The sequence below is a fragment of the Mustela putorius genome, unplaced genomic scaffold (assembly GCF_011764305.1).
Source record: "Mustela putorius furo isolate JIRA1106 unplaced genomic scaffold, ASM1176430v1.1 tig00003871_pilon_pilon_pilon, whole genome shotgun sequence".
NCBI lineage: Eukaryota > Metazoa > Chordata > Mammalia > Carnivora > Mustelidae > Mustela > Mustela putorius.
Genome location: NW_025422023.1, coordinates 6,171,620 through 6,195,526, shown reverse-complemented (window position 1 = coordinate 6,195,526; position 23,907 = coordinate 6,171,620). Strand labels below are relative to the sequence as shown.

Here is a 23,907-nt window from a genome sequence, read left to right as displayed (position 1 = left end):
GGATCCATACCTAGCATAAAGCCCGAGTCAGGGCTCCATCTTATGACCCTGAGATCATGATCTTAGCCAAAATCAAGAGTTGGATGCTTAACAAACTCAGCCACCCAGGCCTCCCAGTGCCATAGGAATTTAAAGGAAGACTACTACATCATGGCAAAGTATACTTTGTAGAGGATTTATAGAGAAGTTTGGCCTTGAAGAATAGAGTTGGACTATACCTTCCAGGCATGGAGAGCTATAGAGGTGAAGGTAGTGTAGTAGGGTCCATAGAAGACCCAAGATTGTACTGACCCAAGTAAAAAATTCATGTAGGAGACTAGCAGATGACATGTTTGGAAAAGTACATTGGTGTTATATAATGAATAGTTTTGTTTTTTTTTTTTTGGTCTGTGAAGCCAGGAAGGTTTTCTGGCTGTCCTCTTTTATTTTTTATTTTTTTTATTTTTTATTTTTTATAAACATATATTTTTATCCCCAGGGGTACAGGTCTGTGAATCACCAGGTTTACACACTTCACAGCACTCACCAAATCACATACCCTCCCCAATGAATAGTTTTTATACCAAAGGCCTAGCCCTTTGAAATAAATAATCTAGATTTTGGTCAGTTTATTTAGAGTGGTTCTCTTTTCTTTTTCCATAACTCCTTCACATAGCTCATTTTAATTACATTTTAATCAGCTTTGTTTAGGGGACATATTTTAGAGCTAAGTGCTCAGTTGAATAATGTCAGTACAATGACAATGAAGTTAAGGTTTATAAGTATATTTAAATATCTGCTATTTCGTAAGTGGGGACAAAGTAAGTGTTCATTTGCTTATGCAAGGATTTATCAGATCTTTTTAGAGAAGGAAACACTTACTTTATTTGACTTTAATCTTTTGCATTTTCTTAATAACACTGTGATATTTTCTTCTGAAAAGTAGTAAGTTTTTTTTTTTTCAAGACTTGTGAATGCTTTTTAATGGACAAATTAGGAATTTCTTCCTTCCCTTCATCCCCTTCCTTCCTTCCAGTTTAAAATAAATAAGTCATGGAGAGGAAAAGTACAGCATAGGGAATATAGTCTGTAACATTATGACTATGTATGTGTGTCATATGTCACCATACATATGTCACCATATGTATGGTGACAGATGGTAACTGCACTTGTGGTGAGCATTGTGTAATGTATAGAATTGTCCAGTTACTATGGTGTGCATTTGAAACTAATATCAGACATTTTTTTCCAGAGACTGTGTATAATAGACATAATTCTAGGCCCTGGCAACACATAGAAGACAAATCATTGCTTCCTAGGATCTATAATTTTATTTTTTATTTTTATTTTTTTAAGATTTTATTTATTTATTTGGCAGAGAGAGAGAGAGATCAGAAGTAGGCAGAGAGGCAGGCAGTTGTGGGGGTGGGGGTGGGAAGCAGACTCCCCGCTGAGCAGAGAGCCTGATGCAGGGCTCAATCCTAGGACCCTGAGATCATGACCTGAGCTGAAGGCTGAGGATTAACCCACTGAGCCACCCAGGTGACCTGGATCTATAATTTTAATAGGGAAATTATATAATTCAGTATTAAATATTTGATGCAATGCTATTTTAATAAACATATATCATAATAAAATGTCTGCTAGTAGACCAAAGTAGAGAGTTTTTGGAGGGAATAGTGATATCACAATCAAACTGGATCTTAAAGGATTCACTAAGTGTTAAAAATAATGGGATAAAAACACTACAGGAAGAGAAAGCCATGTGAATAAAGACATTGCAGTTTTTAGTGGGTTGGTATGTCTGGGGAAGAACAGAGTTCTTTAGAATATTTGGAGTATAGGATCTAAGGTAGGAATAGAGGGTAGAGAAGGAGATAGGGGACATATTTTGGAAAGTCTTGATATCATGGAAATAATTTTTGAAAGTAGTTGGAGAAGCTATTCAATATTTCCTGTTATAATTTGATGATCAGTATATGGTCTCTAATGATAAAAAAAAGTAAAATTCTGCCAGTGATAGTATATTTATAACGTAATTGTCTATTGGGCATGTGGGCATGCATACACTAAACTATAGCATTTATTTATTCAGAAACAACAGAGGATCAATATATTCTTAAGTAGTTTTCCAGATAACTAAATTGTTTATTTTTTAAATTAAAAAATTTTTTAACTAAATTGTTTAAATGCCAGCATTTCATTTGCTAAATTTTATACTAGTATTTCTACTATATGTTGCTTTCTCTTTTTGTTTAATTTATAAAATATTTCATGCTAAAGGAAATTTAAAAAAATGATAATCACCCTAAAACTTCTGACTATAACTTGGATAATTCTGTTAATTTTTGCATAGCTTTTTAAAAGTTCATCATTAAATCATATATATTACTATATATACTTATGTATGATTGCATGTGTCTTACTTAGACATACATTCTATTTTTCTGTTTCCATTTAGGATTATGTCATAGACATTTTTCTTGCTATCTGGTCAGCATAATTAGGATATTTATATAGAGCACCAGTAATATGGAGGTAAATTAGGAGCTGATTTAGCTGAAAGAATGAAGCTGGGAAATGTTACAGAAAAATATAAAGTTCATTTTTGCCGGGGAGATACTATGATAGTATAGCACAAGTAACCACTTTGAACAGGCGAATGATGATGAGACTAGGAGTTAATGCCTGCTTTTAGCATCAGTATTACTTATTTACTAAGTAAAATAAATAACTGAGCCAAGTGAGGGAGACTCTTCCTCTTAAGGTGGCTTTAATGGTAATACTGTATATTCTCTTAATTTATATGATTAGGTGAGACTTGAATTTACTCCTTTAAATTACTTTTATAGAATCAACATTTCTGGTTTATATTATGAAAGTCATTAAGTCAATATTTATATTTGCCTTTTAGTAAATTTTAATATTTGGTTCTTTATTCCTTTTCTTACCTCTAAGTAAATAATGTAAAATGTTTTCTTATAGAAAATTTCAAGAGTACCACCTACAGTTTACAGAAGTGTTGATGTTCCTTCAATTCCTTCTTGTGGATGGTCATATGGTTATGATATTAATGAGGATGGCAGTATTATAAAACATTCTCCACCTGCTAGTGACAGTACACTAGGTCCAGCATACTATAAACCTCAATTTGTAAGTAAAATGTATTTTCTGTTGACAGTTGGAAGATTGTTTGTGATTATGCATGTTTTAATTAATGTAATGCCAACTTCAGTGATAAATAGACCCCCAAATCTCAGTGGCTTAATACAACAGAAGTTCTTTTTCTCCTCATTCATATAGGTATTCCTTGTTGATAAGAGACTTTCCTCTATGTAGAGATCCAGGGGAACAGGCTTATTCCATTCATGTCACTATCATCATCGAAGGGCTTCAGTTCATCTGTATCCAGCTGGCAAAGGGGAAAGAGAATGGAGAACTGCTAGTGGGAGGATTTTGTAGCCAAATCTGGGTATTAAAGCTTAATCACAGAGGCACACTTAAGGCCAAGAAGGCTGGTAAATATAGTCTAACTACATCTAGGAAGAAGAGGAAACAAGTTTCACTTACAAAAGTGTCTGCTACAATGTATAATCTTATGCAATACATAGATATTCCTTTCCTGAATTTGGAAGGGAAAAGGGATTTTTTAAATAAAGGAATTTGAATCTGATAGTATAAGGATTATTTATTTCACAAAAATTTTTTAAAAAGTTAAGGAGCTTCTCTTTAATTAAAATATCAAACATATTATAGCACGTCCATCTCATGCAGGTTTTTGGGTTTAAACCTGGCCAAAACTGAGCCAAAATTTCATTTAGCCAATTAAAATATATGAATTATCCATGAGTATAAGTGATTTGTCTGGTTTTACTTAGTTACAAGACTGAAGTACGTAGTGCTTTTGAACTTAACATTTTTATACTTTTATGAGATCTGGAAGATGTAATCCCCATGAGGAAGATGGCCAGAATTAAGCATGGACTTAAGGAGAGGCTGAAGAGTGACAAACCTTGGGCAAAGAATAGGTATTCTCAGATTTGGCTTGACTTTCAATTTTAGTACTCTATAAGTTTTGTTTGTATATGTCTCCATCTTTGGGCTTAGACCCAAATATCTTTAGAAACCATTTGGTTTGTGGCTATACTGGGACATTTTTGCGTCTTAGATTCTTTGAATTGTTAAGAGTTTTAAAAAATAGGTATTTACTGTAATTTATATAATTACACATAGAACAGTACAAACATAACAGATACCCTTGAATGTAAACTAGTGCAGCCACTGTCGGGGTGGCTCAGTTGGTTAAGCATCTGTGTTCAGCTCAGGTGATGATCCCAGGGTCCTGGGATGGAGTCCTGTATCAGGCTCCCTGCTCAGTGGGGAGCCTGCCACTCCTCCTGTTTGTGTACTCTCTCTGTCTCTGTCAAATAAATAAATAAAATCTTAAAAAAAAAATGTCCTTTAATTTGGAATGGTTCTTTAGTCTTTGTCTTTTGTAACCTTGACTTTTTGAAGAGTATAGCCTATTTACTTTGTAGAGTACTTCTTAATTTTGGCTTTATGTATATTTTATCATGATTAGAATAAGTTTATATATTTTGGCAGGAATACTCCAGAAATGAGTATTCTCAGTGCATCACATAAAGAGGCACAGGATATTTGCTTATCTCATGATTGGTGATGTTAATTTGAGGTGGTATCTTCCAGTTATAGTGTAAATTACTGTTTTTAAAAAATTTATAAATATTTTGTGGGAGTTACTTTAAAAATAAGTAGATATATTTTTCATCATCAAACTTTACTAGTTAAATATCCTTTCATGATGCTTGATTCAATTTTGCTGTGATGTTTATCAAGGGGTGGTTTTATGACCCATCTTTCCTTTAACATGTGTTTGTTGGCACTTTAAAGGAGAGCTTTCCTTATCTTTTTTCCCATTTATATCATCACGGATTCATGAATTCCTCTTTTACTAAAAAATTTATCATTTATTACTCATTATTTATTCTGAGGTTTAAATTACCCCAGAATTGATCCTTGGGAGCCCTTTTAAGCTAGCATCTCTTGTCTTTTTGACATGTCCTCATCATTCCTTGAGCATTTCTTTACCTTCTGGTGCAGTAAGATGTTCCAGGTTCACCAATTTTTTTTCCCCTGCTCCAGCTTTGGAATCAGACATTTCTTTAAGGAGCCCTATTTCCATTTAGTGGAGAATGATATTTCAAAACAAGATCATTATACTATGTACATGCATTGTTCCTGCGGTGCTTCAGGCTGTCAATGGACAGGATTAGAAATCCATACTTATTTCTTATTTATCTATTAAAAACTTTGAGTTTATGCTGATACCTGATTTTGATAATTATGTTGTGGTTATAAAAGACAGTATCTTGTTCTTAAGAAATTCTAATCCAGTACCACAGGTTTGTTCTAGTTTTTGCTTTTCAGTGAGAGACCTTTATTCTATTATTCTCAATATATTTACTTACTTGCTTAGTCCTGTAAAACACTGAAAGAAATTTCATTGCTAACCCATCCCTGCAAAAAACAGACTTGACAAGATAGAAAGCTCTTATCTATAGGTAAGGCTACTGCACTGGAAGGTAGACTAATAGACTGCCTATATGAACATTGAAGGTGTGTGCTGACACATGCACAGAGCACCACTGCAAAAGTTGGAGACTTATTAGTTCAAGGCATTTAAGGAAATGACTTGTCCTACGATTGTCCATTACCTGACCACTTAGCTAACCAGGCTGAAACTTCAGTAGACACATATGACAAAGAATGCAGAATCTAGAGATAGTCCAGGGACATCACTAACCAAACAAGCACCAACAAACACTTCAGTGGTAGGGGGAGATTCTGATTTCTATAGTTGCCATATTATATTATCTAAAATGTGCAATTTTCAACTTAAAAAATGAGAAATGCAAAGAACAAAAAAATACGGTCCATATGTAGGAATAGCAATCAATAGAAACTGTTTTTGAGCTTGAGGAAGCCAGTATGTTGGGCTTATTAGACCAAGTTGTTAAATCAGTTATTTTAAATAGATTCAAAGAAGTAAAGGAATCTATGTCTAAAGAACTAAAGGAAAATGTAGGAACAGTGTCTCACTGAATAGAATGTATCAATAAAAAGTTAGAAATTTTAGAAAGAAATCAAATAAAAATTCTGGAATTGAAAAGTAATAGTTATGGTCTTGAAAATTTACTAGAGGGATTCAGTAATGGATTTGAACTGGCAGAAGAAGGAATCAGGAAATTTGAGGACAAATCAATTGATACTATATAGTCTGACAAAGGAAAAAGGAATGAAGAAAAATAAACATAGCTTGAGAGACTTGTGGGACACCATCGTGCTGACCAATATATGGATAATGGAAGTCCAGGAAGGAAAGAAGAAAAAAAAAGGGTCAGAGAGAATGTTTAAAGAAATAATGGCTAAAACACCCCAAATTTGTTGAAAAAAACATTGATATATACATAAAAGGAGCTCAGTGAATTCCAAGCAGGATAAAATATAAAGGGATGCATACCTAGATCCATTATAGTCAAACCGTTGAAAGCCAAAGACAGAGAGGTGTTAAAAAAGCAGAAGTGACAAGGAGTTCTCCAGTAAGATTAACAGTTTATTACCAGAAACGATGGAGGCCAGAAGGCAATGGGATGATATTTTCAAAGTGCTGGGAAAAAGAAAAAAAGATGGCCAATTGAGAATTCTGTTCTTGGAAAAGGAAGGTGAAATAAAACATTCCCAAGTAAACAGAAACTGAAAGAATTTATCTCTAGTACTTCCTCTAAAGAAATGCTAGAGGCAGTCCTTCAGGCTGAAATGAAAGGTCATTAGGTAGTAACTCAAATCTATACAAAGAATTAAAGAACAATGATAATGGCAAATACATAAGCCAGTATTATTTTATTTTTAGCTTGTAACTCCCCTATTTGATTTCTGTTGATTATGGAATTCAGTAGAAATGATACTTTTTATGTTCAAGTACAGTTGTTTGTTTTCATTATGTTCATTCAGTCAACATATGCACATCATAAGGTTTTGTTATAGTGTTCAGCAATTCATTAGTTGCATGTAGCCCAGTGCTCATCCCAACATGTGCTCTCCTTGACACCCATCACCCAGTTACCCTATCCCTCCACCCCCCTCTATTCTGTAACCCTCAGTTTTTTCCCCAGAGTGCAGAGTCTCTCATGGTTTGGACTGTTTTATGCTATAAAAGTTACAAAGAACCAGGTTATCTCTGGAAATATGGATAGGAAGGACATTGTAATTTACAGATGTGTCTCCTATTCTCAGAGACTTCTTCCAGCTCTGGGGTCATTTCTTCTGACTCTGGGGTCTTTTGTCCCATGAGTATCTTGCCTTCTTTATCTATGCCGTTCCTGGTTTTCCAGGCCTTGACTATCCCACCATCCTGTAAATAATCTCAAAATAATTAGTCTTCTTCAGCAGACAGTGCCAGTATTTTAGATATTTGAGTAAGATGCTTAGAAGAACAGTAGAGATAAATTATGTAAAAATTGCAGTGAAATTAGAGAAGTCTTATGGTTTAATAGCAGTATATTCTGTTCAAGGTGAGGAAAAGTTAGGAGATGTAGTTGAATGGAGTATAGCACCTCGGTTTGTTTCTTGGCTTCACCACTTAATAGTTATTTGTCCTTGCATAAGCTGTTTTTTACAATAGTCCTGGATCTTTGGCCTTAACTTAAATAATTCTCTGGATACTTTACCTTAAATCTCAAAATGGTTATTCTTTCTTTAAAATTAAACTTTTCATATATACTATTTCTTTGTTTTGGAATAGTCTATCATCTATTCAAGGGCTAGAACCTTGCCTCCAAGCTTACCTAGATGTACAAAACCTGGATTACCTTAAGAATTGTTACAGTTGAACCACAAAATCACTACAGTGTAAATTAACTTGAAGAGTTTCCTATACCTAATGAATAAACATTACTTTGACATATAAAATTTATTTTATTTTTCCTGTAGCCAAAAAAAATACAGATTCCTATAGACTGTATAGGAATTGTGAAATTGATACTGTAGTAATGTTCATTTAGATTTTACCCAATTTATGATAATTCTATGTATCTCTTTAGTTGCTTTGTGAGATAATCTCATATATGGACTCAGTTTCTAGATGAGTGAATTTTAATAGAAGATTAAGAGAATAATCCAAGAGGTGTGAAATAGTTGTGGTTCTTCCCTGAACTGGTGAATAATATATGCTGGAGATATTTTACATAGTTTAAATAGAAAACAGGCTTTGAAATTAAGAGTTGTATAAGACTCTAACCAACAAATGATAAGTTTTAGCTTATTCAATCTGTAAGGGAAAAGTCTGTACATAAATTACTTTGTATAACATTTGAGTTATAAAATTTAGTGTCTCTCTTGTGTTCTCTCTCTCTTTTTAAAAAGATTTTATTTATTTATTTGACAGAGAGAGATCATAAGTAGGCAGAGACACAGGCAGAGAGAGAGAGAGGGAAGCAGGTTCCCTGCTGAGCAGAGAGCCTGATGTGGGACTCGATCCCAGGACCCTAAGATCATGACCTGAGCTGAAGGCAGCGGCTTAACCCATGGAGCCACCCACACACCCTCTTTCTTTTTTAAGAAGAACCCAGGTAACCATTAGAAGCCTACTTTTTAGAGGTGGACTTCACAAGCAAAGTTCGTGGTGGAATTATGGCACGGACATTTGCTAATGATAACATGCTGGGAGCTACCGGTGTGCTGCCACGCTGGAGAACGGTCCATTAGTGTTTGAATTGATGCACTTTGGGACTTTTAATTCTTCAAAAATTCTATTTCCATACTTAATTATGGAAAAGACATGGTGGAAAAGTTGCATAGCCCCTTCATACATTTTATTGTCAATGGGAGTGGCAGTTAGTAATTCTTCTTCAAGTTATATTACAGCATTTACTTAAAATAATGCAGCCCCCTGCTGAGTTTGCTTCAGTTAAGTCATATTTTATTTGCTAATGATTTTCCAAGTTGACAATGACCTTGAAGTTGGTATTGTCAACACTTCTTGACATAAAGAGAGTATGATTTAGAGTTAAGAGTGCATTAGTTTATTTTTCATTTTCTGTCCTCCATCTTTAAGAGGCTTCTAAATTAAATTTCAGATTGAACATTTACCTGAGTAACCTCTGTAGTCAAGAGTTCAGTGAAAAAATTAATATGATTTGGGTAAAATGAATTTTAGTGTAGGTACAGGAAAAGGATTTTGCTAATGTCTTGAATGGTGTGTATGTATATTTATACATGATCTTTCCTTCTGCTGGATTACTTTAAGAATTATTAAACAGTTGAACCACAAAATCACAATAGTGTAAATAACCTGAAGAGTTTCCTGACCTAATTCTATTCAAGGTCTTGAAATGCTGTGTTGAAAGAATTAATATAAAACTTTAACATGTATCTTTTAGGCTATAAAAATGTGATGTAAGAGATGATTTACCAAAATGCTGTCTTAAAATGCTGATTTAAAAAAAAATCTATAGGCTATAGTAAATAAACATAGTAGATATGCTTCTGCCTGAAATATATAAAATATCTTATATAACTAACATGGTTATGTTATATTAGAACAGAGTTCTACATTTGTGTACTTTACTTATTATGCCTAAAATCTGCACAATTATGGAATTTCTGTTAATTTCTAATTAGAAAATAAAATATAGCACAATGAAGATGTTTTGCTCTTTCTGTACACAAAACTATGTATTTTGAAATGCATGGCTATGTTAGATAAATCCATTTGAAAGATAATCTACAACACTTACTTTAGAAAAAAGAAGTCTTGTGTGGCTTGACATTCTTTCTTTTCCTAAAGCTCTGTAGGGTGCAGCAGTCTTTGGAGTTGCCACTGACCCAAAGAAGCAGGCTGCTTTTCAGCTACTCTAGTGGATGCCACAGTTTCTTCCAGTATTCATCTGCTACCATCTGTAGCTCTGTTGGACATGTCAGGGTGTTCCATTTTTCTATACTCTCATGCTAGGTGTTACATTTGTCTCTGTACTCCAGATCCAAAGCCTTTGGGTGATCTGACTGCCTTATTTCCTTTTGTGTTATGCTCAGGAGTGCCAAAGCAATGTATACTCTAAGTGCTATAGAGATTGGTGAGATAGCTCTTTCAAGTTTTCTTCATAACTCTGTTCCTTCTAGTACTGACAAAGATCTGGGCTTGAGAATCATGTATCAACTAGACAACCTACTTATGATAATAATGGTTATAATATCACCTTACTTTGATATAGTACTTTATAGTGTTATAGCTTCATAAGTGTGTTAAAGCTGAATGTCTATAGTGAAGATAGGAAAATACCTCTCTGCTCTTTGTGTTGTAATTCATTAGAAGGAATCTACATATTAATAATCTAAGTACATTGAGGCCCTTATAGTGCTGGAAATATTCCTAGTGGAAATAAGAATTAATTCTTTTTATTTATGTAACAAGTTTTCCCAGGCTTCATTGGATTGTGGGTTACTAAAACAAGTCACAATTTTGTTAATAACTCTAATGTAAGTATCTTCTCCTATTGATTTAGAGGTCTTCTAGCCTTCTGTAACTTCTTTTTGGGTGTTGCCGGGAGTTCTCAGGGGCTGTCTTGACCACACTCCTGAATAAGTCTGTTTCCACTGAGACAGCTGCCATTCCACTAGGCACTTCAGTGTCTTACCAGATGGTGCTGTCTGCTGGGAATTTCTACCAATGTACCTGATCACAGTTAAAGCTGCATGATGAGCTGGGGTGAAGTTGGGGAATAATGTCTTTCTCTTTTTGTTTTACATTGTATTATAGAGGTATAAAAGTAGCACTGAGTTTTACCAGTGTTTAATGAAAGAAATCTTTCAGATTTTTATCATAGCCTTTTGGTACCCTCCAGGACACAGGCAAAAATCCAGTGGGAATTGTTAGAGGGCTAATTCAGTCCATAGAAAATATTCAACATTTAACATTTGCCACTTTTTGGGCAGTAAGATTTTCTTACTGGATGAGGGTCCTTATGATTAGCTGCTTCCCATAGGATTAGTTTTCATATTCACCTTCTGGTTGATTTGCCCTGTTAGTTCACTAGACATTTAAAAACATGTCTGAATCTTACTTAGATTTAATTAATAACTACCCTCAGCTCCAACATCCTCTACCACCCCAAGCAAGGAATAAACAGGGGAAATCAAAGCAGGGGAAACCTGTAGAAAAACTGCAGTTCAATTTCTCTGTGGGATTACATCTGTAAAAAGAATCGACAAAGGTCCTATTTCACTTCATGGAAACATCAAAGTTCTGTCAGAGATTTTATTGGCCCCTATTTAATTCTTTAAGACAGGTGGGTGTAGAAGGGAAAGTTTAGTTTTATTGTGTTGTATTCTGTAACATCTGAGGGATAGTTAATGGTAAGTTTTAGGAAGTAAAAGGCATTTTCATATAGTAGGGAATTGTAGTGCTGTACCAGATGCTTTTTGGATTTTGTTGTGGCATCCCAAAGCTTTCTGGAATGGTACTGCTCTAAATAGAGTTTGTCCTCATTAGGGGCTAGTGGCAGAGCTTCCAATTTATTTCCAACCATGCATGCCAAGAATAGTGTGGGTGAACATTGTCTTTCATCTCTTTATGTAATGGCCGTGGCGCAAATCTATGAGGGTATTAGTAGTTTTGAGAATTCCTCCCTACTTTCCACTAAAGAGCCCATCCTAATCTCTGGTTTCTGTCTTATTGGGTTCATTAGTAGGCTTCAGAGGAGGTTCTTTTCACATGTGGTGAGTTCTATTTCTGGTTGTAGTCTCTGCTATGTTATATTTTCCAGAAATTCTTTGAAGATTTGGAACATGATTGATACTATCTCTTAGATTCTAGTACTGGTGATTTGTGTCTATTTTATAAAAAATTTTTTGAAATTTTGCTAGGAGCTTGGCAGATATGGGTTTGATTCACCATTTTGAATTGGATTTATACTTTATTCACGAATATTGCTGTTTATTTTATTAATTATTATTTATAATGATAATTGAGAGAGGTTGGTACCACTGTTTTAGAAGAATAATACTTACCTGGGACAAGTGACCCTGTTTTATGCAGTTGAGCTACAAGTTTCTTATGGGGATTTTATTTTTTATATGTATATAAATTGGATTATTAATCCAAGCTTATTTTAAAACTATATTTTTACAAATATGAATTAAAAAATAAGGTAAGTAGGCCAGAGTTTACCTTTTACCCTAGTTAAGAAATGATTTTTAAAGAAGTTTTTGAATGCTCAATTTAGAATCTAGTAGGTGAACAAAAGGGAATTTCTATAAGGGAAGTTACTGTTCTTATATTTCATTATTTTATGAAACCATGTCCTTTAACTTCCCTAATGTAAACTTTTTAGGGTCATGCTTAAATTTTGACATTTACTATAGTGGATGCAAAGGAAACATGCTTGTTGATATCTCTTGTCACAAATAATTTCTTTGGCATTAGAGGTTGAGTCTGGACCTCAAGCATTAATAGAATAAACTGGGGATAGTATTTAATTCGTTTGTCATATATTTGTTGCTATTTGAAAACTTGCATGAATTTGTTATAGTTTAAATGCTAGGTAATTAAAAATTATCTACTATCTGTTGGTGATACTTGAATTTGATTTCTGGAAATTAATTAAATTTCTATTTAGTTAAGATCATTTTTAACAGACTCTCTATTCCCTAAATCATATAGTTCTGCCCTACCCTCCCTTTTTAAAATGATGAGGTGCTCATGTTTATTGCCCTTAAGGTTTTAGATTGCTAAGTGTACTGCCAAGAGAGCTGTTCATATTGGTTGAGGATGACTAGAGATACCTCTCTAGGAATCCTGGCTGACTCAGGAGTGGGATAGGGCACAACAATTTTAATTTAGGTTGAGAGAAGAGTTTTGCAATTGTTAGCAGAACCTCCTTGACTAAGGCTGTCCTTCCTTTAGATTTAGACTTAAATGAAGTTAAACATTGTTTTATGGCTTATTTAAACTATGTCTCATCTTTACCTTTTTTTTTTTTTTTTTTAAGGATTTTTCCAATACAACTTTGAAATACAAGGGGATACATTTTGGCAACTCTTTGGGAAGACTCGAGTTACCTACAAAGTCAGGGCCTGGTCCTGGACAGTATAATATAGTCCAGTAAGTAAAAAATACATACATACATATGTAACTGTAGTATACCTCTAATGTAGTTCTTGACTGTAAAGTATTCTAATATATTCATTTGTGCCTGGCTCTGGTGTCCATTCTTCTGACTAAATGATAGATTTAGAAGCCATTCTCAGTGTGGGCTCAGAGCCATGGCATCAGTTTGGAGGTTATATTTATGAAGTTTAACTAGGAAATACATTTCTGGTAAAATAACTCATTCTGTCTTTATTTTCTTCTACTCCCATTCCTACTTTATTTTCTCCTACTCATACTCCCATGAGGCCTTAGACGTGGGTCCACGGAAGACAAAATTCAATGACAAATAACATGTGGTTCTCAGAATCTATCACCTGTTTTCATCATTGTAATTTTTAAACAAGATCCAGCTTATCTACCTGATTCATTTTCTCTTATAGGATGAGTTTTTTTTTTTATAGGAAGTCCCCCCATAATTACCTATTTAATTAGTTTCCTAGATAGATTCAAACATATCTATATACCAGTGGTGGCTGTAGCTGAGACTTTCTTAGTCACCCTTGCTAATGTTCATTTACTGAACAAACATTGTTTGAATTCTTTCTGTGTGGTAGTACTACACATAGTAACTGGGAATAAAAAGAATAAAACATAGTTCTTATTTTTTGGAATTTATACCCTATTTTCTTTTCTTCTTCATTTTTCTAAACTCTCCTAATATGAGAGGTACACCTTGTATTTTTATTCTTTCAATAGTACACTAGAACTTTAATATATTTAGCTTAGTGGGGTCTAACTTAATGTCTTTGTCATTATTCCAAACAAAACAGTCTATGAAATGTTCTGATTAGCTCTGTTCATCCTCTTGACATATGTTTTCGTTCTTCAGTATTCTAATTTTATCCTTTTTTCTTTCAGTTTGTCTGGTTTGCTTATCTATCTTTCTGTCTGTCTGCCTGCTTGCCTGCCTACATGCTTATCAGTTTTATTGAGGTTTAATAAATATAAGGCAAAAGTAACTTTTATTAAAGGTATGTAGTTCTTTGAAGATTGCTTTCCTTCCATTCCACTACACTTCTAACTAAATACTGCAGGCATATCTGGGACTCTGTTTAACTTTATTGCTCTGATTTTACTTGGCAGTTTTTCCCAACAGTCTCTTTTGTTTCTCCAACCCTGTCCCACTCCCATTCTAATTCCTCATTTTTTTAATGTTACTTCTCTTTGAATTTTTTTATATCCTGTGTTTTTCTATTCATATTTTCACTTTTGCTTTGAAATGTATCCATATAGGGGGCATTCTAGACTGCTTCATATATGTCACCATTTCCATAATTTGTTTGCTCTTTGATTTTGCTGCCTTCACCTTACCTTTTATTTGGAGTTGTCTTGGTTCTCTCTGGTAGTTAACATTTTGTACCTTTTTATTTTTCATTTTTCTTAATCTTTTACTTACTGATTAAGTCAGAATGATTCTGGGATATTTGATACAGTATAAAAGTGGAGATACTTGGTTACTGTAAATGGTAAGATAAGCATCTAGGTCTCTTTTTGGGAAAGATACAGACCAAAATGATATGTGACCCTTCTGATCTCTCAAATATAAATTTGTTATCCACAAAAGTATTTGAGGTTTTGAAAAGAAGTTCATTTGTTGAATTTTGTGTGAAAAAAATCAGTGAAGTCAGCTTTCATCAGTGAACCGAGATGTTAAATGGGTATTTAAATCATAGCAATGTCAAACAGATTATTTGCAATTATATAACTTAAATATTTGTTTTTATGTTTTTTCTTTTACCTGTTTTAAAAAAGTTTATGTTCAATATAGTTCATTGAAAATGTTTAATTGAGGTTTTTTTTTTTAAATTCTGTTTAAGAAGTAGAAGAAATAGTATAGTCAGTATAGCCCATTTAAAAATAATTCTTGCAAGAGCACCTGGGTGGCGCAGTTGGTTGAGTGTCTGACTCTTGGTTTTAGAGCAAGTCATGATCTAGGGTCATTGAGACTGAGCCACGCATCAGGCTCTGTGCTCAGTGGAGAGTTTGCTTGAGTTTCTTTTTCCTTCTCCCTCTGCCCCTCCTATGTTCTTTCTCTCTAAAATAAATAAATAAATCTTAAAAAAATTCTTGTAGTAAGGATAGCTCAGTTATTGTGTACTTATGGGCCATGCATGGCATTAAATACTTTACCTGTATTACTTAACTTTAATCATTACAATCTTAATAATTGGTTGTTTCTATTTCCAGTCAGGTAAAGAATCTATTCTGAAGTTTAGAGAAGTAAGATGATTTGTATAAGGTCACTCTACAGCTAGTAGGTGCTAGGATTCACATCAGGCTGTCTGACTGCTGGGCTGTTAATCACTTTTATTTTCTTATTATTTCTTGAGGTTGTGTAAATTTCAGTGAAAATAAGCTTCTCTTTTATTTTTAAAGAACTTTATGTCCTTTTTTGTTTTGTTTTATAAATAGTTGAAATATCAAGGGATTTGAAATTTTAAGAACTTTTTATGTTAAACGGAATATTCAGGAAACTTTTCTGGGTAGCTTTTTATTTAAACTCCTAATATGTATCCTACATCCTGTTTTTTTTTTCCTGGAGTCATTATAAGTTTATTGTAATGCTCTGAATTAGAAAATGTACAACTAACCAACAGAGATTAATACATTTTACAAAATTTAGTGTATATTGGCCTAACACACCCAGCTGATCATAGTACTGCATACTTTTTAGGCAGACAATGTTGGTGTAAAACACTGTCTTTGCTTATATGAACAATAATATATTTGAAACTGAGAGCTCCTCAATTTTTCTGACTTTTCTAAAGGAAAAAGACACCTCATTATGAAAATATTAACATCAAGAAAGATCAACGACAAAATTATTGCTTAAATCTCCCACGATTTTATGAAGTAATAATATTACAGGAGGAAAAAAAGGTAAGTTGAAATGTAGCTATTTCATCTACTTTCTATATTTTAGGATCATTGACTATGATCATTACAAGGTTAGAGTACTCTTAGATCTACTGTGCCTCTTAGCTAGCTAGTTGTTACTCAATGAATATTATCGAAGGAATTATACTTTATTCTCTATGAAGTAACCACCATCTCTGCTTGAACACTTCTTGTGATAAAGAACTCACTAGCTCTAAGGTTTATTGTTTCAATAGTGGACAACTCCATTCCTTGCAGTTTCCTTCTTAAACTGATCTAAATTTGCCTGTCTGCTGCCTACTTTTTCTCCATTTCCCTGTGACTTCTCTTCAATCTCCTTCTCAGTCTTTTTCTAGTAAAGATAAATGTTCCAAATATTTTTGACTATTCTTGTTATTTAAATTCATGATAATTTATTTTCCTTTGAAGTTATCTAGGGCTCTTCTTTGGTTTGTGGGTCTCCTTCTTTCTCTTTCTTGCTCTCTCTTTTTAATATGATACTGGAACTAAGTGTAATATTCTTGGTTTATTCTGATTTGCACATAGTAGGATTTTCATCTTCCTTCTGGATAGTGTATATTTATTAACATAAAACCTAAGATTTCAGTACTTTTTTTTATAGCTATGTTTCAGTTTATTCTTTTGGAACTTGTAGGCAAATGAAACCATAGACTTTTTTATCCTTCTTTACTATATTACTATATTTGAACACAAAACCTTGAACAATGTAATACTATACAGCTATAAAAAGAATGTGATCTTGCCATTTGCAATAACATGGTTGGACTCAGGGTATTATGCTGAGTGAATTAAATCAGAGAAAGATAAATACCTTATTATTTTACTCTTAGATGAAATCTAAAAAACAGAACTTATGAATAGACAAGCAAAAAGCAGAATCAGACTTATAAATAAATAGAACAAATTGACAGTTACCAGAGGAAAGGGGTGTGGGGGGGGGGTTGGGAAAAATAAGTGAAGAAGAGTGGGAGATAAAGGTTTACAGTTATGGAATGAATAAATTAGGAGAATAAAAGGGACAGCATGGGGAGTATAGTTAATGATAATGTAATGTTTTATGGTGACAGACAGTAGCTACTTGTGGAGAGCATAGCATAATGTATAGAGAAGTTGAATCACTATGTGTACATCTGAAACTAATACAACATTGTGTATTAACTATATTCAAGTAAATAAAAAACCTTGAGGATTATAGAATAAAAATTTTAAATTGGATCATTTAGAATAAGGATAAATGATTCTCAGCTGAAAAATCAATAACTATTTCAATACGATTTTTCTTTGCATTTGATTTCCTTGGTCTTCCCCTGAATATCAATCAGTAATGAGAAATATTGTTTCTAGAAATGAAAAGATACAATAACATAATAACACAATATGATTGATTTTATAGAATTATAATTACAAATCTCAAACAGTGTAAAAAGAGTTAATGTAGAATCATGAGTGATTATAGCCTGTAGTTTTCTGTTCTTGTAATGTCCTTGTTTTGGTGTTAGGGTTATGATGGCTTCATAGAGTGAGTTAAGGAATATTCTTTCTGCTTCTATTCTCTGAGTTTGTAGAGAATTGTTGTAATGTGTTCTTTAAATGTTTGGTAAAATTTACTGGTGAACCCACTTGGGCTTGGTGTTTTCTTTTTCTGGAAGGTTATTAATTACCGATTCAATTTTTAAAATAGATACAGATGTATTTGGATCATCCGTTTTTTCTGTTGTGAGTTTGGGAAGATTGAGTCTTTCAAGGAATTGGTCCAATTTATCTGGCTTACCAAATGTATGGGCATAGAGTTCATAGTATTCCTTTTTTTTTTTTTTTAAAGATTTTATTTATTTATTTGACAGACAGAGATCACAAGCAGGCAGAGAGGCGGGCAGAGAGAGGAGGAAGCAGGCTCCCTGCTGAGCAGAGAGCCCGATGCGGGGCTCGATCCCAGGACCCTGGGATCATTACCTGAGCTGAAGGCAGAGGCTTTAACCCACTGAGCCACCCAGGTGCCCCCATAGTATTCCTTTATTATTCTTTTATGTTTATGGGATCTGGAGTGATGTCCCCTCATTCACTCTGATATTAGTAAATGTCTTCTCTTTTTTTCTTAGTTTACCATGCTAGAGACTTACAGATTGATCTTTTCTAAGACCCAACTTTTGGTTTCATTGATTTTCTCTATTTATTTCTCATATTCAATTTTATTGATTTCTGCTCCAATTCTACTCATTTATCTTTTGACTACTTCTAATTTAATTTGGTCTTCTTTTTTATTTTCCTAAGGTGGAAACTTAGATTTTCCTATGTGCTTTCATTGCTATACATGATGTCAATTATATCTATTTTTGATTATGGTGTTATTGATTCCAACTATGTCTTTACTGATTTAAGCCTGCTACTCTGTCTATTTCTGAGAAAGGGTATTGAAGTCTTCAACTGTGATAGTGGATTCATTTATTTTTACTTGCAGTCCTATCAGTTTTGCCTCATATAGTGCTGCTTTGTTGTTAGGAACATACATGTTAAGAATTGTTATGTCTTCTTGGAGAACTGGCCTCTTTAGCATTATATAATGATCTTCTTTAGCCCTGATAATCTTCCTTGCTTTTAAGTCTGTACTCTAAAATTAATATATCTACTCTTGCTTTTTTTTGATTACTGTTAGCATGGTATGTTTTTCTCCATTTACTTTTAATTTATATTTGTCTTTATATTTAAAGTGGGACTCTTATTGATAGCAAGACTACTATACAAGTCTTATATAGTGGGTCTTACTTGTTGATCCACTCTGACAATCTTTTTTTTTCTTTTTTAAGATTTTATTTATTTATTTGTCAGAGATAGCACAAGCTGGCAGAGTGACAAGCAGAGGTAGAGAGAGAAGCAGGCTCCCTGCTGAACAAGGAGCCTGATGTGGGACTCCATCCCAGGATCCTGGGATCATGACCTGAGTCGAAGGCAACATCTTAACCGACTGAGCCACCCAGCTACTCGTCGCTATCTCTGTCTTTTAATTGGTGAATTTAGATCATTGACATTCAAGGATTATCGATATCATTCAAGGATATCGATAGTTGGATTAATATCTACCACATTTGTTACTGTTTTCTATTTAATGCCCCCCTTTTTTTGGTCCTATTTTTATCATGCATTCTTTTTATGCCTTTTGTGTGGTTCTCGCCTTCTATTTTTTTTTTTTTTTATTCATTAGAGCATTTAGGATATTAATCCTACTGGTTTTAAGTTCCCTATCTGATGAGGGCACTCTCCCTGCCATGTGTGGCTCTGGTGCTTGGCCTGTTTCTTCTAATTTCTTGCTTTTTAATATTTGTTGTAATTTTCTCTTAGTAACTGGGTGTCTTATTCTGCTCAGGTTGCTATAATAAAATAGCATATTGGATGGGTTTTAAATAAGAGAATTTTATTCCTTATACCTCTGGGAGTCTGGGAAGTTCAAGGTGAAGGTGCTAGCAGGTTTAGTTCTATTGAGGACTCACTTCCTGTTTCATAGGTCATTTTTTTGCTGTGTCTTTACATGGTGGAAGGGGCAGGAAACTATCTTGGCTGCCTTTTTTTTTTTTTTTTTAAATAAGGACACTAATCCCATTCATCAGAGCTCTGTGCTCATGAGTTAATCACTTCCCAAAGCTGCCACCTCCAAAAACCATCACATTAGGATTAGTTTAACATGAGTTTTGGGCATACAAACATTCAATCTATGTAACTTGACATGATGTGTTAGGTAAAGGAACTTTTGTAAATATGCCTTTAGTAATGTGGTGGTAAGGTATGGGGAAGGGGATAAGTGCTATAGTTCTATGATTAGCTCTCAGTCTTTTTAGGGAGTCTGTGCCTCTGAACTGGTCTGTGAACTTCACAAGTGTTTCTCAGTTTTTTCCTCTCTCTTAGCTGGGTCAGAATGGCTGGCTGGTGTGGGTTGGAATTAGGTATTTCCTTTATCTTATATGGAAAGCTAAAGGTGACTGGAATTAGGCATTTCCCTATGTCTGTTATGTGCTGATAATGCTCTAGTAGGTTGGCTTAGTTTGATTTTCATGAGAGCTTGCTCCTGTATATTTCAAAATGCTTCCTTTCTGTCTTCCCCTGCCAGATGCATGAAAGGGTTTTTCTCCACTATTTACTATGAGAGCCTAGTTGAGCTCCCGGAAGTAAATTAGAATTATGGGGTCCTCCCCTATGATATGGTCCATGGAGTTTTAACTCAGCCTTTAACTCTCAGAAGAATGGAGCCTCCAACAGTTCTTCAATTATAGTTTTGGTATTCCTATACTGGCATTGTTTTCCACAGTATTTTCTACCTTTAAATCTCTGCTATGTTAAGCTGTGACACTCTGTATTTACTAGTCTGTTTCTCCAATCTTTGGGCAGTGCTTTGTCTTGTATTTTTTGCTCTCTCATGGATCTAAAAAGAGTTTGATTTACGTTCTATTCAGGTTTCTACATGCTGTTAGGGAGGAGTGGCAATATCCAAATTCCTTATGTGTGGAACTGGAAACTGGAATTTAGGAAATTATTATTTTTTTAAACCAGAACATTTATTATGTGACTAATCATTGAAATCCTTAAGATGAACTTAAGGTGCACCTTAAGATGGTGCAACAGCTGCCTTCTTGGGTGAAGGTGCTGTTTCTTCACAAAATCTATGTCTGCATCTGTGGTATACAATTTTTAGGGGCCTCATTTGACCAGTCCTAGTGGTATTTCATCTTTTAGTCTTAGCACTCCAGTTATTTTCTCTCTTCTGCTTGGCAGGGTAGCCGTATGTGCCACAAGTTTTGACATGAAGATGTGGTAGGGCTGAGGGCCACAGTAGTGGCACAACGTGTGCTTCTTATTGTGATGCTTTTCAATGGGTGATGTCCCCTTTGTTACCTTTTTTCTATGATTGAGATCAAAGAATGGAAATGAATCTTTTTTTTTTTTAAAGATTATTTATTTATTTGACAGATAGAAATCACAAGTAGGCAGAGAGAGGAGGAAGCAGGCTCCCTGCTGAGCAGAGAGCCTGATGCGGGACTCGATCCCAGGACCCTGAGATCATGACCTGAGCCGAAGGCAGAGGCTTAACCCACTGAGGCTTAACCCACTGAGCCACCGAGGCACCCGGAAATGAATCTTTTATTTATTTATTTTTTTTATTTTTTATTTTTTTAATTTTTATTTTTTTAAAGGTTTTTATTTATTTATTTGACAGAGAGAGATCACAAGTAGGCAGAAAGGCAGGCGGAGGGAGAGGAGGAAGCAGGCTTCCCGCTGAGCAGAGAGCCCGATGTGAGTCTCAATCCCAGGACCCTGGGATCATGACCTGAGCTGAAGGCAGAGGCTTTAACCCACTGAGCCACCCAGGTGCACCCGGAAATGAATCTTGTAAATGTAAGGTATTTTCTGGATTCACATCAACAAAATGGTGAACTAGGAGTCCCAACACTCATTTCCCCCCATTAAAAAAATAACAAATTATAAGTACCTACATACTGTTGAAAATAGCTCTGGGAGAGCTTAGAGTACAATTAAGAAGCTACAGACACATTTAGGAGCTTAAAACTCAAGGTGGTCACATAGAAAAATTTAAGAGGCATTTTACTTGCTTCACACCATTCAGTCCATCATAGTTTGATGCCAAGAAAGATCCCAATGTGTAATTTCCCCCCGTGCATGAAAGGAGAGGAGGAAGACAATAACAGCTTCTGGACACCTTCTGGACATCTGAAACTGATGCTACTGAGGATACCTGCAGTCTTCACTGATGTTTAACCTAGCAGATGGAGCTGCCTGGAGTTCATACCACTATGCCTCCCCCTGGAGAAGGAGGCATCACAGTTCCTACATTCTTCTGAGGCTGCAGCTGCCACTCATCATCATAACTGTGTACATACCTGTGATCCTGGCTCTGTGGCAGCTATATGTGTACCCATTTTAGACACCAGCACCAACACTGCAGCAAGTATACTCCTGTACTAGAGCAAGCCCCAGGAGGATACTTTGGCCATGACTTCCTCCTGTGGGGAAAAAGAAAACAAGGAAATTGCAGCAGATTTTGACACTGAAGAGCCAATAGCCCTTGTTGCTGCTGTAGAACCTACACTCTTGGTGTGCCACAGAATCTTGTAGTTTTTTTATGATGTTTGCCTCATGTATATGAGCTTCATACTCATATAATGCTGCAACTTTCCTGAAGCCAGAACCTTCTCTGTGGTTCCCCCTCCCTTCAGAGGTAGAGCCGCTGTTCTACTCAGCTAGTGTCCTGACAACCACCCATAGTTCTTTCCCCACTGGAGGTAGTCCATAAAATCTGGAAGAGGTGACTGCTTCTTCAAATGTGCAGACATCACTGCAAGCCTATAAGAAACACAAAAAAGTCAAGGAAACATGACTCCACCAAAAGAGCATAATAATTGTTTAGTAACTGGCTGCAAAGAAAGGGAGATTGGTTAGTAAATTCAAATTATTGTTTTTTTTTTAAGATTTTATTTATTTATTTGACAGAGAGGGAGACAGCAAGGGAGGAAACACAAGCAGGGGGAGTGGGAGAGGGAGAAACAGGCTCTCCGCTGAGCAGAGAGCCCAATATGGGGCTCCGTCCCAGGACCCTGGGATCATGACCTAGCCAAAGGCAGACGCCTAACAACTGAGCCACCCAGGCACCAAAATTATTGTTTTAAGGAAGCTCAGTGAGCTATAAGAGAACAAAGTTAGACAACTTAATGAAATTAAAATAGCAATAATTGAATAAGATGTGAGTTTAACAGAGATAGAAATCACAAAAAAAGAACTAAACAAATTCTAGAGTTAAAGAGTACAACGAATGAAATGAAAAATGCAATAGAGTGCTTCAATAGTAGACTCACTCAAGTAGAGAAAGAATCTGTCAACTCAGAGAAAGTTCATTTGAAATAATCCAGCCGGAGGAGAAAAAAGATAAAAGAATGAAAGAGAGTGAGGAAATCTTACACGATTTATAGGACAGAATGGAGAATCAGTGTGTGCACTTTGGGAGTCTCAGAAGGAGAAGAGAGAGAAAGGAACAGAAAGAAATAATGGCTGAAAACTTCCCAAATCTTTGTAGGGAAGTGATCATCACTATTCATGTAGCTCATAGGTCCTGAAATAGGCTCAACCCAGTGATTACACTGACACATTATAGTTAAATTGTTAAGAGTTAATGACAAAGAGAATTTTTAATGCAGTAAGAGAAAAGTGATTCATCACATATAAGACTTTCCCTCCCCAAACTGTTCCCCAAGAGCATAAGTCGATTTCTCAGTAGAAACCTTGCACCCAGTAGAGGGTGGGAAGATATATATAGAGCACTGGAAGAAAAACAAACAAACAACAACACTGCCAAATAAGAATACTGTACTCAGAAATATCATTCCTTAAAAATGGAGAGATAATGTGTTTCACAGACAAACAATAACTGAGAATTTGTTACTCTTAGTCCTGCATTACAAGATATGCTTAAGGGATTTCTCCAAATTGAAATGAAAACATGCTAAACAGCAGTATGAAATCTCATAAGTAATGGAAAAAAATAAACATACATAGGTTAGTATAATAGTAAAGATGATTTGTAAATTGCTTTAACTTCATGTGAGAGTCAATAGGTAAAAATATTTTTACACAATATAAAAAGAAACTGTCTATAAGAGCACAAACTGTATGTATATGTGGAGATAATAAAAGATTAGTGTTTTTATACATGGTTGAAATTGTTACCAAAATAAAATGGAAGGTCATAGTTACAAGATTTTTTTGCAACTCTTGAGCTAATCATGGAAAAAAGAAAAACTATAATA

The 23,907-nt window shown here is 34.7% G+C and overlaps 1 protein-coding gene across 2 annotated transcripts in view; it reads left to right on the top strand.

Moving 5' to 3' along the window:
- Positions 1–23,907, top strand: part of STPG2 (sperm tail PG-rich repeat containing 2) — a 594,891-nt gene that overhangs the window by 24,017 nt on the left and 546,967 nt on the right. For both annotated transcript variants that reach the window (XM_045067076.1, XM_045067077.1), the window contains 3 exons: positions 2,965–3,132; positions 13,044–13,156; positions 15,973–16,084. In XM_045067076.1, coding sequence (XP_044923011.1) covers positions 2,965–3,132; positions 13,044–13,156; positions 15,973–16,084 — 393 coding nt within the window. The remainder of the gene's footprint in view (positions 1–2,964; positions 3,133–13,043; positions 13,157–15,972; positions 16,085–23,907) is intronic.